At 56.6% G+C, this 12,887-nt stretch overlaps 6 protein-coding genes across 6 annotated transcripts; 2 read left to right on the top strand and 4 right to left on the bottom strand.

Annotated features, from left to right (window-relative positions):
• Window positions 1–2: 2 nt before the first annotated feature.
• PHSY_004669 (glycoside hydrolase) lies at window positions 3–2,129 on the bottom strand (the record flags this gene model as incomplete). Its single annotated transcript, XM_012335282.1, has 1 exon — window positions 3–2,129. One exon carries the CDS (start codon window positions 2,127–2,129, stop codon window positions 3–5), a length of 2,127 nt encoding a protein of 708 aa, XP_012190672.1.
• A 1,215-nt stretch (window positions 2,130–3,344) lies between these two features.
• On the bottom strand, window positions 3,345–4,433 carry PHSY_004668 (hypothetical protein; the record flags this gene model as incomplete). Its single annotated transcript, XM_012335281.1, has 1 exon — window positions 3,345–4,433. The coding sequence occupies one exon, from the start codon at window positions 4,431–4,433 to the stop codon at window positions 3,345–3,347; it is 1,089 nt and encodes a 362-aa protein (XP_012190671.1).
• A 117-nt stretch (window positions 4,434–4,550) lies between these two features.
• PHSY_004667 (hypothetical protein) lies at window positions 4,551–6,101 on the top strand (the record flags this gene model as incomplete). The annotated part of the gene is made up of 1 exon (XM_012335280.1): window positions 4,551–6,101. One exon carries the CDS (start codon window positions 4,551–4,553, stop codon window positions 6,099–6,101), a length of 1,551 nt encoding a protein of 516 aa, XP_012190670.1.
• A 141-nt stretch (window positions 6,102–6,242) lies between these two features.
• Window positions 6,243–8,396, bottom strand: PHSY_004666 (hypothetical protein; the record flags this gene model as incomplete). The annotated part of the gene is made up of 1 exon (XM_012335279.1): window positions 6,243–8,396. One exon carries the CDS (start codon window positions 8,394–8,396, stop codon window positions 6,243–6,245), a length of 2,154 nt encoding a protein of 717 aa, XP_012190669.1.
• Window positions 8,397–8,904: 508 nt separating this feature from the next.
• PHSY_004665 (hypothetical protein) lies at window positions 8,905–10,869 on the bottom strand (the record flags this gene model as incomplete). Its single annotated transcript, XM_012335278.1, has 1 exon — window positions 8,905–10,869. The coding sequence occupies one exon, from the start codon at window positions 10,867–10,869 to the stop codon at window positions 8,905–8,907; it is 1,965 nt and encodes a 654-aa protein (XP_012190668.1).
• Window positions 10,870–11,513: 644 nt separating this feature from the next.
• Window positions 11,514–12,761, top strand: PHSY_004664 (hypothetical protein; the record flags this gene model as incomplete). Its single annotated transcript, XM_012335277.1, has 1 exon — window positions 11,514–12,761. One exon carries the CDS (start codon window positions 11,514–11,516, stop codon window positions 12,759–12,761), a length of 1,248 nt encoding a protein of 415 aa, XP_012190667.1.
• Between the last annotated feature and the right edge of the window lie 126 nt (window positions 12,762–12,887).

Here is a 12,887-nt window from a genome sequence, read left to right as displayed (position 1 = left end):
TTCTAGTTCTTGTTGGCGTAGTTGGTGACAATGTAGCTGATGGCGCTTTCAGCGGCCTGCACACCGGCAACGAATTGAGCAATGTAGGTAGCCTGGTCGGTGGTCTTGAACTGACCGGCGGTGACGTACGCGTTGAAGGTGTCCATCTGGTACTGGTTGGCGAAGCCGAGACGCGAGAGCGAGTCGGTGGAAGAAGCGAGGATGCGCGAGGTGTAGAAGCCATCCGAAAAGCCGCGGTCGCCGACGGTGGTGTTGGAAGCGGCACGGGTGAGCAGACGATCCTGCTGGGCTCGACGTGCGGCGAAGGTGGTGTAGCTTCCGACACCGCGTTCTTCGACCTTGTGCTGCGAAGGGGAGGCTTCGGAAGCGTTGACAGCCAAAAGCGAGTTGCCGAAACCGTGTGGGCCGACCTTGCTGATGTCGTCGCCGTCATCGTCTTGGTCGTCGTCGGATTGCGCTGCAACCGCGAGGAACGACTTGGCCGACTTGGCGACGGTGCTGTTGGAGGGAAGTTGGATGCGGCTGATCTCGGTTCGGATAGGCGAAACGAAGCCGAGCTTGTCTCCCGTTACGTTACCGGCACCGGCAAGGGAGGCCGATGAGACAGGAATGCCCCACGATGAAAAGTTGCCCTGCAGGAACTGGTTCGAGGCGCTCTGGAAACACCAACCGGAGTTCTGGTCGCAGTTCTCCATCTTGTACGACCAAAACGTCCAACCAGCGCCGGTGGTCTGCCAAATATCTTGCTGAGTCTGGCAGAACTCCATCTGGTCCTTTTGAGGGTTCTTGCTGTCCTTGATGGAGCTCCAAGCCAGGGCGCACGACCACTCTCCAACGATGAGGTTGCGGCGAGCGACCGAAGACTGCTTGCCAAACTGCGTAAAGATGGAGCCGTCGAGCTTGGTGATGTGTCCCTGAGCCGTGAGGGCCTGATCGGAGGGGGTGTAGACGTAGTAGGCGTGGTGGTCGGACACGACGTAGTCGGAACGAGACTGGACGAACGCAGCACCCTTGCTGAGAACAAAGGCGTCGTGGAAGTAGAGTGGGATGGTCTTGGCATACGAGGAAGCGTTGCGCATGGCATCCATCGCAGTAGGCAGCCAGCTCCAGTAGCTGTCGCGATTCTGCGGCTCGTTGAGCAGCTCGATGCCAATGACGTTGGTCACATCCGAGATCTCCTTTGCGATCCACACAAGGAGCTCGGTGGTGAGGCCCTGATTCCACGAGTTGTACCATTCAATGTTTCCATCGTTGAGGCCAGAGTGAGCCTGGCCGTTTTGGGAGCCGTAGGCGCCGTGAAGGTCGACGATGACGCCAATGTCGTATTTGGCAGCCCAGTTGATGGCTCGCGCAACGTAGCGCCAGCTGTACTCGTAGACCGACTTGTACTGGTCGAACGGGCTGTAGTGGGTGAAGTAGGGACCGGCAGACCAGTAGCCGATGGGCAGGCGCACCGTGTTGATGCCCTGCGCGGCCAAGTTTCGGAAATCATCTTCTGTGATCCACGTGTCCCAACGCTCCTCCATGTAGGCACGAGCCGAAGTGAGGCCGTCGCTCGAAGTTCCGAATCCGTCGAGGATGTCGAATTCAGCCTGCTTTGTACCCGTGGCACACGACATGAAGTTGCCCTCCATCCAACCCTCCTGCACAAACCAGGCGCCGAGGTTGACGCCCTGCTGCTGTCGATAGCGCATGATGGTCGCTTTCACCGGGTCGAAGGCAGGAAAGGTGGGAGGCGGAAGCTTGGCCCATCCACCGTTTGGCGTGTAGCCGGAGGAGTAGGGACAATTCCCTGGGCCCACCTTTCGTGAAGAAGCCAGCTTGCGGGCAGGGTCGGCGTCGGCGCTGGCAGTCTGATTGAGGGCCTCGACAGGAACATAGAGTGTCGAGGGAACACCCCAGTCGGAGGAATTGTGAGTGGCGGTCCAGTCGGTAGTGGAACCAGTGTTTTGGACCTGGAAAGAGTTGGGCTGGGTGTTGACGGTGTTGCGACCGCCAGTGTTAGCGGCCGAGATAGCCGTGCTCTGGTTGGCGGTGGGAAGCTGCGGGATGGGCTTGTAGTTGGCGGCAGCCAGCGAAAGGGCGCTGGCGACGGTGTTGAAGCTGGTGTCCCTCGAAAGGAGCCTCATGACTGTTGATCGAAACAGGAGTGGTGAGAATGGATGGAGCTGTATCGGCTGGACTGACTGCGAGCAGTGGGATGAGAGCGATTCGATATGTAGAGAGTAAAGAAAGAGCCTGCAAGACGTCGATTCTGAACCTGTCAGAAGACTGTCAAGCCTGCAAAGTCGAAGGCGCCGGGCCTTGCAAAGAGATGTTTCGACGTCGGAAGAGAAAGTGAAGGATAGTAGTGACGCGAAAGGTGAGGACCAGCCTCGAAGATACGAGAAGAGAATGCGGAAGGGTGAAGGAGTGGATGGTGGTGGTGAAAGGGACGAAAGGTTAAAGCAGACCGAAAGTTGTGAAGGGTAGCACAGATTAAGAGAGGAGCGGGGACCTAGGTAAGAAAGTCCTCTGCTTGCGCATCAACAGGTCAGATTCGGAAAGCTGCAATTCAAGATCCGATAGGAACACGGCGACGAAGCGAGCTGACCAGGGCGGAGACATTGCGACTCAGGTTGGCCTTCAACTACAGTAGATCAGAGCCACATTGAACTTCTCCTGTGCCAAGCAGCGGTTCGAGATGGCGCCAAGCACGGGCTTGGCAGTAGAGTCAGACTTGAAAAGCTCAGCGCTCAGCTCGCGGATCTACGCGACGAGGACTGCGAGGAGGACAGACGGCCACGGCCGTGTGAGGTTGGGCATGGCTTCCGAGTCGTCGGTATGCCTTTGCAGAACTCCGCTTGATGAGACAGGAGGCAGCGATTTGAACATCCAACCGGTATCGACAAGCGTGGAGGCTGCTGCTTGGCGTCAGGGCGAGAAGAAGTGATGACCGAATGGATTCCAGGTGAGGCGCAGAGTATGAGAAGCTTAGTGAGTGATTTGCTTGGCTTGCGATAAATGACATGTCTCAACTCGCGGTCACTCACTTTTTGATTTTCTTTTTGGAAGTTGTCACGGCTCCGCGGAATCGCGCGTCTTCGTGCTTGCACAGCTTGAACTCGATCTGCTCATGTCGGCATTCAGAGTGCTAGTCCCTCGACAACGACAGTTCAGCTTGTCTGGTCGATAGACATGGCAGCCCCGTCTCGCGCCTATAGGTTTGCCCTTTCAGGGCGTTCTCGACTGCGCCACACTTTGTCGTTTTCGTTAGCACGATTGGCTGGCTTCTTTGAGCATTCTAGATTCTGCTAGTCACAATCAAGGCGTAGCAATGGCTTGAACAACAGAACTCAAGATTGTCAGGTAGCAAGCGAGTCCTTGCCAAGATCCCACTCTCGAACTTTCTGTGCTGTAGAATATGCTTTAGGAGAAGCGCTCCTGTCTCGATCGCGTTCGCCTTTGTGTGATCTTCCGTCCCCCGCTTTGCGCTCTGCGGCGGATCCACGTTCCCGCTTGCGCGAGTCCTTTTCACTCTGACGCTCCGTCTCCCCTGTCCTCTGTTCACGTTTTCTGTGCGAGTCACGTCGCGAGTGACTGCTGCTCGCAGTCTCTCGCCTTGATCTCGAACGATGCCCGTTGTCTTTGAAGTCTCTGCTAGTCGCCTTCTCCCCCTGCTTCTCAGAACGACGTCTGCCCTCCCCGTCTCGACGGCGCTCATGTCTCCTCTCCCTCGCTCCCTCCTCTTCGCTTTTGTGTCGACGTGATGAGCTCCTGACTGGTGAATCCTCTTTGTGCGGCCTTTTCCTCGCATTCTCTTGTTTTCCGACAGACCCGTGTGCGTCGTCTGGTTCATCAAAATACCGATCCATTTTGCTTGACAGCGCCAAACCTACATCCTTCTCATCGTCTTGACCATCAATTTCCTCCTCCTCGTCTGACCAACCTCTCAATCTGGACCTTGTATTTGTGTCAACTGCGTCGTCCGTCGATCTAGCGTTCCCCTTACCTTTGACGTTCGATTTCGCTTCCGCTTCCCTAGCCTCTCTCCGCAACAACGCACGATTGTGTCCCTCGACATTCTGAATCACCGAGGCAAGGAATCTCTTGTTCGTATTTGGCACCCGTGTCCGCTTATCATCGTCAGAGCCCTCAAGGTACGAACCTGTAGCTTGATCTGACGATTGCGCTTGCTTTGCTCGAGCCTTTTGTACGATGAGGTCTGCTATGTATGCGTCGAGTTCCGAAGCTGGAATTGAGGCGAGCGTTGAGCTCGATGCGGAAAATGACTTGTCCATCTTGTTCAGCGTCCCAGAGAGAAGCGTTTCATCAGAGCAGCTGTCGGAAGCTCTCAAAATTAGAACGTGCGTATTGAGTTGTCTGTCAAGTGGGTCGGACAGAGGACGACGAGCAAGACCCTTTCCGCAGCTGATATTTCGGAAATCGGACATGTGGAGGCACAACGCCGACAGCCGCAACTTTTCTTGCTCCTCGCGTCAAGTTGGACCCTGTCTTGGTAAAGCATATCTTCTCTGATCACCACTGACCTCGATGACAGCGAGCTGAACATGCCTCGCGAAGAAGCTTCAGCCAAGCTGCTGCTTCAAGGCCTCCCACCACGCACGCAAGTCAGCCTCGACGCGCATCCCGAGGTCTACCTCACCAACGAGCATTTCGCTGGCATCAAGTCACTTGCCCCAGGCTGGCACTGCATTTCGTGGAGCATTGCATCTTCCGAGCTATCGTCAAACGAAGGCTCACAAGCAGTACCAGCGACAAGTTCGATTCGGAACGTGCTGCTCAAATGGTTCGACGACGACGAAATTTCGGTGCGGGAGTTAGATCGCACGGAAGAAAGGCTGATTGTGCCTGATCAGCGTGCGTCTCCTTCGCATGCAGCGTCGGGTTCTGCTATCGGGAGATCGAAACACCGTCGTCTTTCAAGGACGATAGATCCTACGAGCAGTCCACTCGAAGCGACCCTAATTACGCCTGACGTGCTTAGCAGCGTGGAACCCCGCCTCTTGCCTTATTCAGTGGAAGCACGGGAACTGTGGCGGAAAGCAACACTTCATCTCAGTCGGGACCAAGGTCGAGTCGGAAGGCAAATCGTGGCGAGGGTGTTAGGCGTCGACGCTTCGACTGGAGATTCGACCACAGATAGTCTCGCGACAGGTCCGAGCACAGCGAGGGAGATCACAAACGAAGAAACGCTATCGCACCCAGGAAGCACTTCCGGCAGAAAAGAGGACGGCAAGCTCATTTGGGGCAAGTCGAGACCACAAGCGGAAATCACTGAGGTCGCCGTCGATGGTGAAGACGCATGTGCGGAGAATGATCTGGCGAAAAGCACGACTCGGAAACGCTCATTCTCGACAGAGTTGACGGAGGATGCAGACGACGACGAAGCTTTGCTGTTCACATCCTTCGACTTGAGACGCAGCTGGCCGGCCCGCTCGATAGGTGCAGAGATCACTCGTTGGAACGAGGACAAAAGCTGGCTGTTGCAGGACGTTACTCGTCGAAGTCATCTCGGCATCGCTCAGTCAGTCAACAGGGAGACGAGCTGGTATCTTGCCCTACTGTGCGAGTTCGAGCTGGCCTTCGTGCTATTCATCACTGCCAACAACGCATACGCTTTCGACCAATGGAAGGATCTCATCGTGCTCTTCTGCCGATCTTCTTCTCTGATCGGTGCCCAATCTGCGTTCCAGCTGCACCCATCCGCAGCAACTTCCATGTCGGATTTCCAGAACGACACGGCTGTCGACCTCACTGCCCACATTGCCTTTCTCACCACGCTACACACCCACCTTCTCATTCTTCCCACCGACTTCTGGTCCTCACAGTCCACCACCCAGCAAGAAACTCATCTGCTCAAGCAGCTTGACGTGCTACGTGCAAACATCGCCCGCTCACTTTCGACGCCATCTCAACTCCAACACAAAGTGGATGAAGCCCATCGCGAACAACTGGTCAAAGCCTGGAGGTCCCTCTCCCACACCACAGCTTCCACATTCGGCTGGACACTCGATTCCAGACTCGATGAAGAGGCCGAAGTACAAGATGACATTGAGGCGGAAGAGGGCGAAGACGCACCTGTCATTGTCAATCTGTGAAATCCGCAAGACGCCAAAGACGAAAGTTTGCCCCGCTTGTGCTTGAGTGGACCGACTACTTCGAAAAGCCACAATGCTTACAATCGAGGGTGCATGAGCCCCAAATCATATTCATCGAGCCGCCATATCACTGCACAATCGCTATGGTGGTGGAGAGCCTGAAGCCTCCTTAGACTGATTGTCTACCCCCTTTCCTGTCCAAAAGTCGTGCTTCGCGCGTGATGAGATGCGCGCAATCCCTCTCGGAGACGATTCCCCCATTTTTGGCGACGCCTTGGCGCTGCTTGCGCCAGAGAGAGTCGGCAGCTGCATCTTTCCTTCGCCGCGCGCCACCTCGTCGTCGGAATCATCTTCAGAGACGAATGTGGACGGCGCCGAATGCGACAAATCTTCCAGATCGGCTTGGGTGATCTCGGTCTGTGCCTTGCGCGCGCCTCTGCCAGCTGAAGAACGCGAGCCGCCCTTTGCTGTCCGAGTGGCTTTGTAGCGAGAATCCTCCTCCTCGCTGTCTGCTTCGCGCCTGGCTTTCTTCGACCCTTCGCGACCCGCATCGTCGTCGCCCGCGCCTGGCGAGGCAGGGTCGAAGCCTTCGTTGCGACGTTTCGATCCGCGCTCGTCGATCATCGCTGAGGTTTGACTAGACTTGTTGACTGCAGAAGCAGCTCCTCGAATCGACAAGGTCGGCATTTGAATGCGCTTGGCGTCATCAATCGAGACAACACCACTATCTCCCCGTGCCTTTGCGTTTTGCGATGCTTGCGCAGCGGAAGATGAAGGCGCCGAATGTTGTATGCGGGCCGCAAGAGGCTCGGCACGTGAAGATGAACTCGACGATCGCGCCGGAGGTGGGCTGCTCGCCGGCGCTGGTCTGCCCAGCTTGAACTGGAGCGATCCGGAGAAGTAGAGCTCTTCCATCTCCTTTCTCTGTCGGACCAAGGGATTCGAGATGCCGAGGATGGTGCCAAGAAGACTGTTCGGGTCCTTGTCGTCCTTACCTCCCGGAGCGGTCGAGTCGCGCACAAGCGCTCGACGAGCCTCAGCATCCGAGTCAGAGTCTGAATCTACCGAGAAGCGACGATGCTTGCTGCCGGATGCCTCACGGCGACCAGCATTATCGAGATTGCTCGGCAACCTGGAGCTGCCCTCATTGGCTTGCTGACAGATGGCGGCGGTGAGGATGTCGAAGGCACCCGCCAACGTCGAGCGAACGTTGATGATGCCAAACGAACCTTTGGAGATGTCGTTGGAAGGATCGTGCGGATCTTCGATGCAGAGCATAAAGGGGCGCCTCTCATCTTTCCAGCCGCGGCGAGCCTTGCTAAAGTACCCTCCTCGGCCACGGATGGAGATGCCGCAGTTGTCGTAGCCAAAGTTCTTGCCGTAGAGCTCGAGAAACTCCAGGAGAAGGACGCCCAGGCTTCTGTCAGCCTCAATTTCACCCCGCTGCACCTTCGGGTGGAGTTGCAAGAAGCTGATCACCATGATGATGACGCTGTAGCTACCAAGACCCCCCGAAAAGACTTCGCTCATGCCTCGCTGCATGAGCAGATATTTGACCACCAAAATGAGCGGTCGGATGTGAGGCCATTTCCGCAGCCAGCTGTTGACGTAGCTGGCTGTTGTGAGACCGTTGGTGTGGTTGAGCGAGATATCGACTTTGAGGCGTGCATAGGTGGTAACGAACTTGATGATGGGCACCTTTGCCTTGGCTATGACCTGGACGTCGGTCGCGAGGTTGTGGCGTCGCAGACAGGCGGCCATTGTACGCAGCGCCGACTGTATTCGCAGATTTGCCATGGAATTGCTGACAACGACTAGGTCGAGGTCGCCTTGTGGCAGATATAGCTTTGTCTCTTGACTTCCGAAAGGATGGACCTCAGCGTCACGGAATTGAGACTTGATGGCGCGACTGATGAGTTCGATGACCATGCAGCGCGTTTCGTGCTCGGCGTTGGTAGGCGCCATCCAGTGGTCGAACGCGATGAGCTCGCGATGCAGCGCCTCTGCGCCGTTCTGACACTTGCTCCATTCTACATCGGCCGACCAAGGGGTGTGTCGCGAGCGAGCCATCTCGCGCTCCTTTTTGGATCGTCCATCTTCATCCCGATGATCTGCCTTGCGCTTCCTACTCTTTTGGGACGTGCGGTCATCCTCGCGCCCTTTCCCAGCGCGGCCATCTCTCGTTGACGTCGAGGGTCCAGGCGCAGCAGCATCATCATCGTCCGATCCTGCGCCAAAGTCAAAAGCAATGAAGTCCTGAGCGCCAAACGCCTTTTCTTTCGTCGAGACGGGCATCGTGGTGGGGGAGCACCCGTATATGATGGAACATGCGATAGGTACGAAGCGAGGAGCGAGCTGCTTATATCTGTTTTGTCGGAAGCTGCGTGCTGGCTAAATGGCTGGCTGAAAGAGGTCCTGATGATTGGGTCGAAGGGCTGCTGCCGCTATAGTCGGCCAAGCCGACGAAGAGTGTGATTGTCGTGAAGATGAAGAATTGTGACCACACCTGAAACGAACACGAACACTCTGAGTTAGCGCTCGCTGCAAGCCCACAATTTTTCCAGCTTAGAGGATTTTTCCTTTTCTGGCGGCCAGTTCTTCTCGACACAAAAAAGTGGAGGAAATTCGAGATGAATGTTAGACCGAGATCGAGACGCTGTTGGAGAAAGTTTTCGCGATGCGTGACACCATCAACACCTCCCTCCTCGTCGCCTCTCATATCTACAGGCACAGTCGCTGATCTGAACCGTCAATGAATCAAACAATCAATTTCGACAGAAGTGAAGGCGGAATACATCTGCACTTAGTACTGGCGCTTAAAGGGCGGAACAGGCTTGCACTCGGCTTCGTCAAGGGTCGTGTTGATCACTCCACGGTAGTCGAGCTTCACCTTGTCGCCGGTGCTTTCGTGCTGCCAGGACAACGTGTGCTTCATCCACTTCTCGTCGTCACGCTCAGGATAGTCCTCACGAGCATGAGCGCCACGAGATTCCTGACGAGCAGCTGCGGAGTGCATGGTTTGAGTGGCGCACGTCAGAAGGTTCTTGAGCTCGAGGGTCTCAACGAGATCCGAGTTCCAGATCATGGAGCGGTCCTGAATCGAGACGTTGGGGAAGCTGTCGTATACCTTGTCGATCTTCTGCACACCCTCGTCAAGCGTCTTCTGCGTACGGAACACAGCTGCATCGGACTGCATGACACGCTGCATGTCGTTGCGGATGTCGGCGGTGGTCTTGGAGCCGTTGGCATTTCGGGCCCAGTCGAGGTCGTTGATCGACTTGGCGCCGGCGTCACCCTTGAGCTCCTTGTGCGGCTTACCAGGCGACAGGTTCTCCTTGATGTGGTTGGCGCAAGCACGACCGAAGACGACAATGTCGAGCAGGGAGTTGGCACCGAGACGGTTGGCGCCGTGCACCGAGACACAGGCGGTCTCACCGGCGGCGTAGAGACCGGGAACGATCTTGTCCTCGCCGTTGGGGCCCTTGGTGATGACCTCACCGGTGTACTTGGTTGGGATACCACCCATGTTGTAGTGGACGGTGGGCAGAACGGGGATGGGCTCCTTGGTGACATCGACACCGGCGAAAATGGCGGCAGTCTCCGAGATACCGGGGAGACGCTCGTGGAGAACCTCGGGGGGAAGGTGCGAGAGCTGGAGGTAGATGTGGTCCTTCTCGGGTCCGACACCACGTCCCTCGCGGATCTCGATGGTCATGGAACGCGAGACGACATCACGCGAAGCAAGATCCTTGGCGGTGGGGGCGTATCGCTCCATGAATCGCTCACCCTCCGAGTTGAGCAGGTATCCACCCTCACCACGCGAACCTTCGGTGATCAAGCAACCGGCGCCGTAGATACCGGTAGGGTGGAACTGAACGAACTCGAGATCCTGGAGAGGAAGGCCTGCACGCGAGACCATGGCCATACCGTCACCAGTGCAGGTGTGAGCCGAGGTGGCGGAGAAGTAGGCACGACCGTAACCACCAGTGGCGAGGACGGTCTTGTGGGCACGGAAGCGGTGGATGGTGCCGTCCTCCATGTTGAGCGCGGTGACACCGACACACTCGCCGTCCTCCATGATAAGGTCGAGGGCAAAGTACTCGATGAAGAAGTTGGTGTTGTGGCGGAGCGACTGACCGTAAAGGGTGTGAAGCATGGCGTGACCAGTTCGGTCGGCGGCGGCGGCACATCGGTACGCCTGGCCACCCTTGCCGTAGTTGAGCGACTGACCACCGAAAGCTCGCTGGTAGATCTTGCCGTCCTTAGTTCGGGAGAAGGGGAGACCGAAGTGCTCAAGCTCGATGACGGTACGAGGAGCTTCACGGCACATGTAGTGGATGGCATCCTGGTCACCGAGCCAATCGGAGCCCTTGACGGTGTCGTACATGTGCCATCGCCAGTCGTCCTCGGTCATGTTTCCGAGCGCGGCGTTGATACCACCCTGAGCGGCGACGGTGTGCGAGCGAGTTGGGAAGAGCTTGGTGATGCAGGCAGTGTTGAGACCGGCCTCGGCGAGACCGAAGGCGGCACGGAGACCGGAACCACCGGCGCCGACGACGATGGCATCGTACTCGTGGTCAATGACAGGGTAGCCCTTGGCTGCGTCGAGCGGAGTGGCGGCTTCCTTTGCACGGAGAGGCTGAGATGCGATGATGCGAGAAGCTGTGGCGGTGGAGTGGAAGCCAGCAAGACGCTGAGATGGGGCGACCAAGCTGGACGACGAAGGCGCACGCGCAACAGCGCGCGAGAGCGACCTTCCGAAGATCATGATGATGCAATTCGACGACGGCAATCAGACGTGTGTGTTGAATGCGTCCCAAGTGCAGACGAAGTCACAGATGGGAAGTGTGAGGCCGATGCGGGTTGGAGGAATAGGGATGGTAGAGGCAGAAGTAATGGTAGCCAACGGTGCGCTTTGTCGTTATTACTATGCGAGGACACGCTTTTTGCCATCAGAAGGCGATGAGCTAACTAGCTCGCTCAAGCCTTCGAGTCCCGCTTGCGGGGCAAACAACTTCGCTCGCTGTCGGACACACACAGGCAAGCGGTCAGCGTGGCGGCCGACTGCCTTCTGAAACGCGCGCTCGGCGAGAGCAACGACACCGTCTCGACCAATGCGCTCTCGCTGATTCGTACACAAGATTGCCAACCGGAACCCTCGGGCCCCTCGTTCTTTGCCTCTTTCACCGCTCTCAATTTGACGATAATTGTAATCGCAAGCAGCTCGCCCTTCAAAAGTGCAGAGCTGGAATTACGAGCGGAAGAAAGTGCCGCGCTAGCTACACACAAAAAGAGATTTGGTAAGCGCGCCAAGTTCAGTCTCTGCAGGATTCCCGTTCAATTCCGCAACGCGCCGCGAAGGAGGGTCCGAATTGCACCGAAATTCACCACTGTGTTAGACTTCTGTGAACGATGCGCTTATGTGTTGCTGACTACTGTTCAGGGTCCAGACCAAATTTGGCAGTGGTGAGCACGGAGAAGGATGACAAGAAGCTTGCAGACATGCTACTTCGTGGAGTTCAACCTCACAATCGCATTCGCTTCATCGTCAAGGAGCTCGTCATGGCGCTGATCATCGTATCAGGCTTGGCCAGCTCAGGTCGTTCGAACCGCTCTGCGCTCATCAAAGCGGATATCGAGCGCCGTATCAAGGAGGTCGGTGCTTCACCCAGCTCATCCTCATCAGGCCTGACACCCAACCGGGTAGTCGTTGTATCGGACCATGACGTACATGCAGCGCGCTCGGCATACGCATCGCAGCGCACCGAGAAGCCCGCGAGAGCTTCCTATCTTTCCGCCGTCACTCGCGCGCTGGGCAAAGACACGATCGTCGTTGCGGATGGTGGAGCTGGACTCAACATCAAAGGATTTCGCTACCAGCTTTGGTGTGCAGCACGCGAGGTGGGCGTGCGGTGTCTCTCCATCCACGTCCATGCTCCTCCACAAGTTTGCAAATACTGGAACCAAAGGCGGAGAGAAGAGCAGGGTCAAGATTCCAGCTACGATGACGAGACGCTGGACAGCTTGCTTATGCGCTTCGAAGAACCCAATGCCATGACACGCTGGGACTCTCCGCTCATCATCGTTCCCACCATCCTCCTTCCGCCCTCAGACGTTGAGCCCAGCAAAACAGCTTCTACTATAGACGACAGCCGCATCAGCGTCGAGCCAATCCCCTTCGACGACATCTGGGATGCTGCGACAAAGGGCACTGTCAACAAAGCGCCGGAAGTTGTCGCCCCGACACGATCCACAACAGCCAACTATCTTTCCATCCTGGAATCGTCCACACAGACGGTCGTCTCTTGCATCTTGCAGCATCAAACCTCGCTCGGCTTGCAGCCTGGCTCGGATGTTCCGATCAGCCATCCGAGCTTGACGGGCCCCTCTTCGCTGTCGTTCACGCCGCCAGCGGATAAGCCGGTGACCATGGCCTCGTTGCAACGGATCCGTCGCCAATTCGTCCGCATGCATAGCTCCGGTACCGCACAGATCAACGAACTTGGAAATGCCACGAGATCAGAGGGCGTGCAGTTCTCGCTCACATCGCATCCCACACGAAACGGCTCAAAGTCAGCGACGCCCAATGTGGCTCATCCAGCCTCGACCGAGTACGCCATCGCCAAGCGCTTCCTCGCCTTCCTCGAGGGTGCGCTCTGAAACCCCAGCATGTTCGCTTGTTTTCCTTCCGTCTCATTTGTATTTGTATCTTCTCATTCACAAAAGAGCCTTTCACAGCAGGATCGTAATACGATCTAAATCTCAATCTTGCAATCCTTGCATTGC

Source organism: Pseudozyma hubeiensis (genome assembly GCF_000403515.1).
Source record: "Pseudozyma hubeiensis SY62 DNA, scaffold: PHS45, whole genome shotgun sequence".
NCBI lineage: Eukaryota > Fungi > Basidiomycota > Ustilaginomycetes > Ustilaginales > Ustilaginaceae > Pseudozyma > Pseudozyma hubeiensis.
This window is presented reverse-complemented; position numbering and strand designations above follow the sequence as displayed.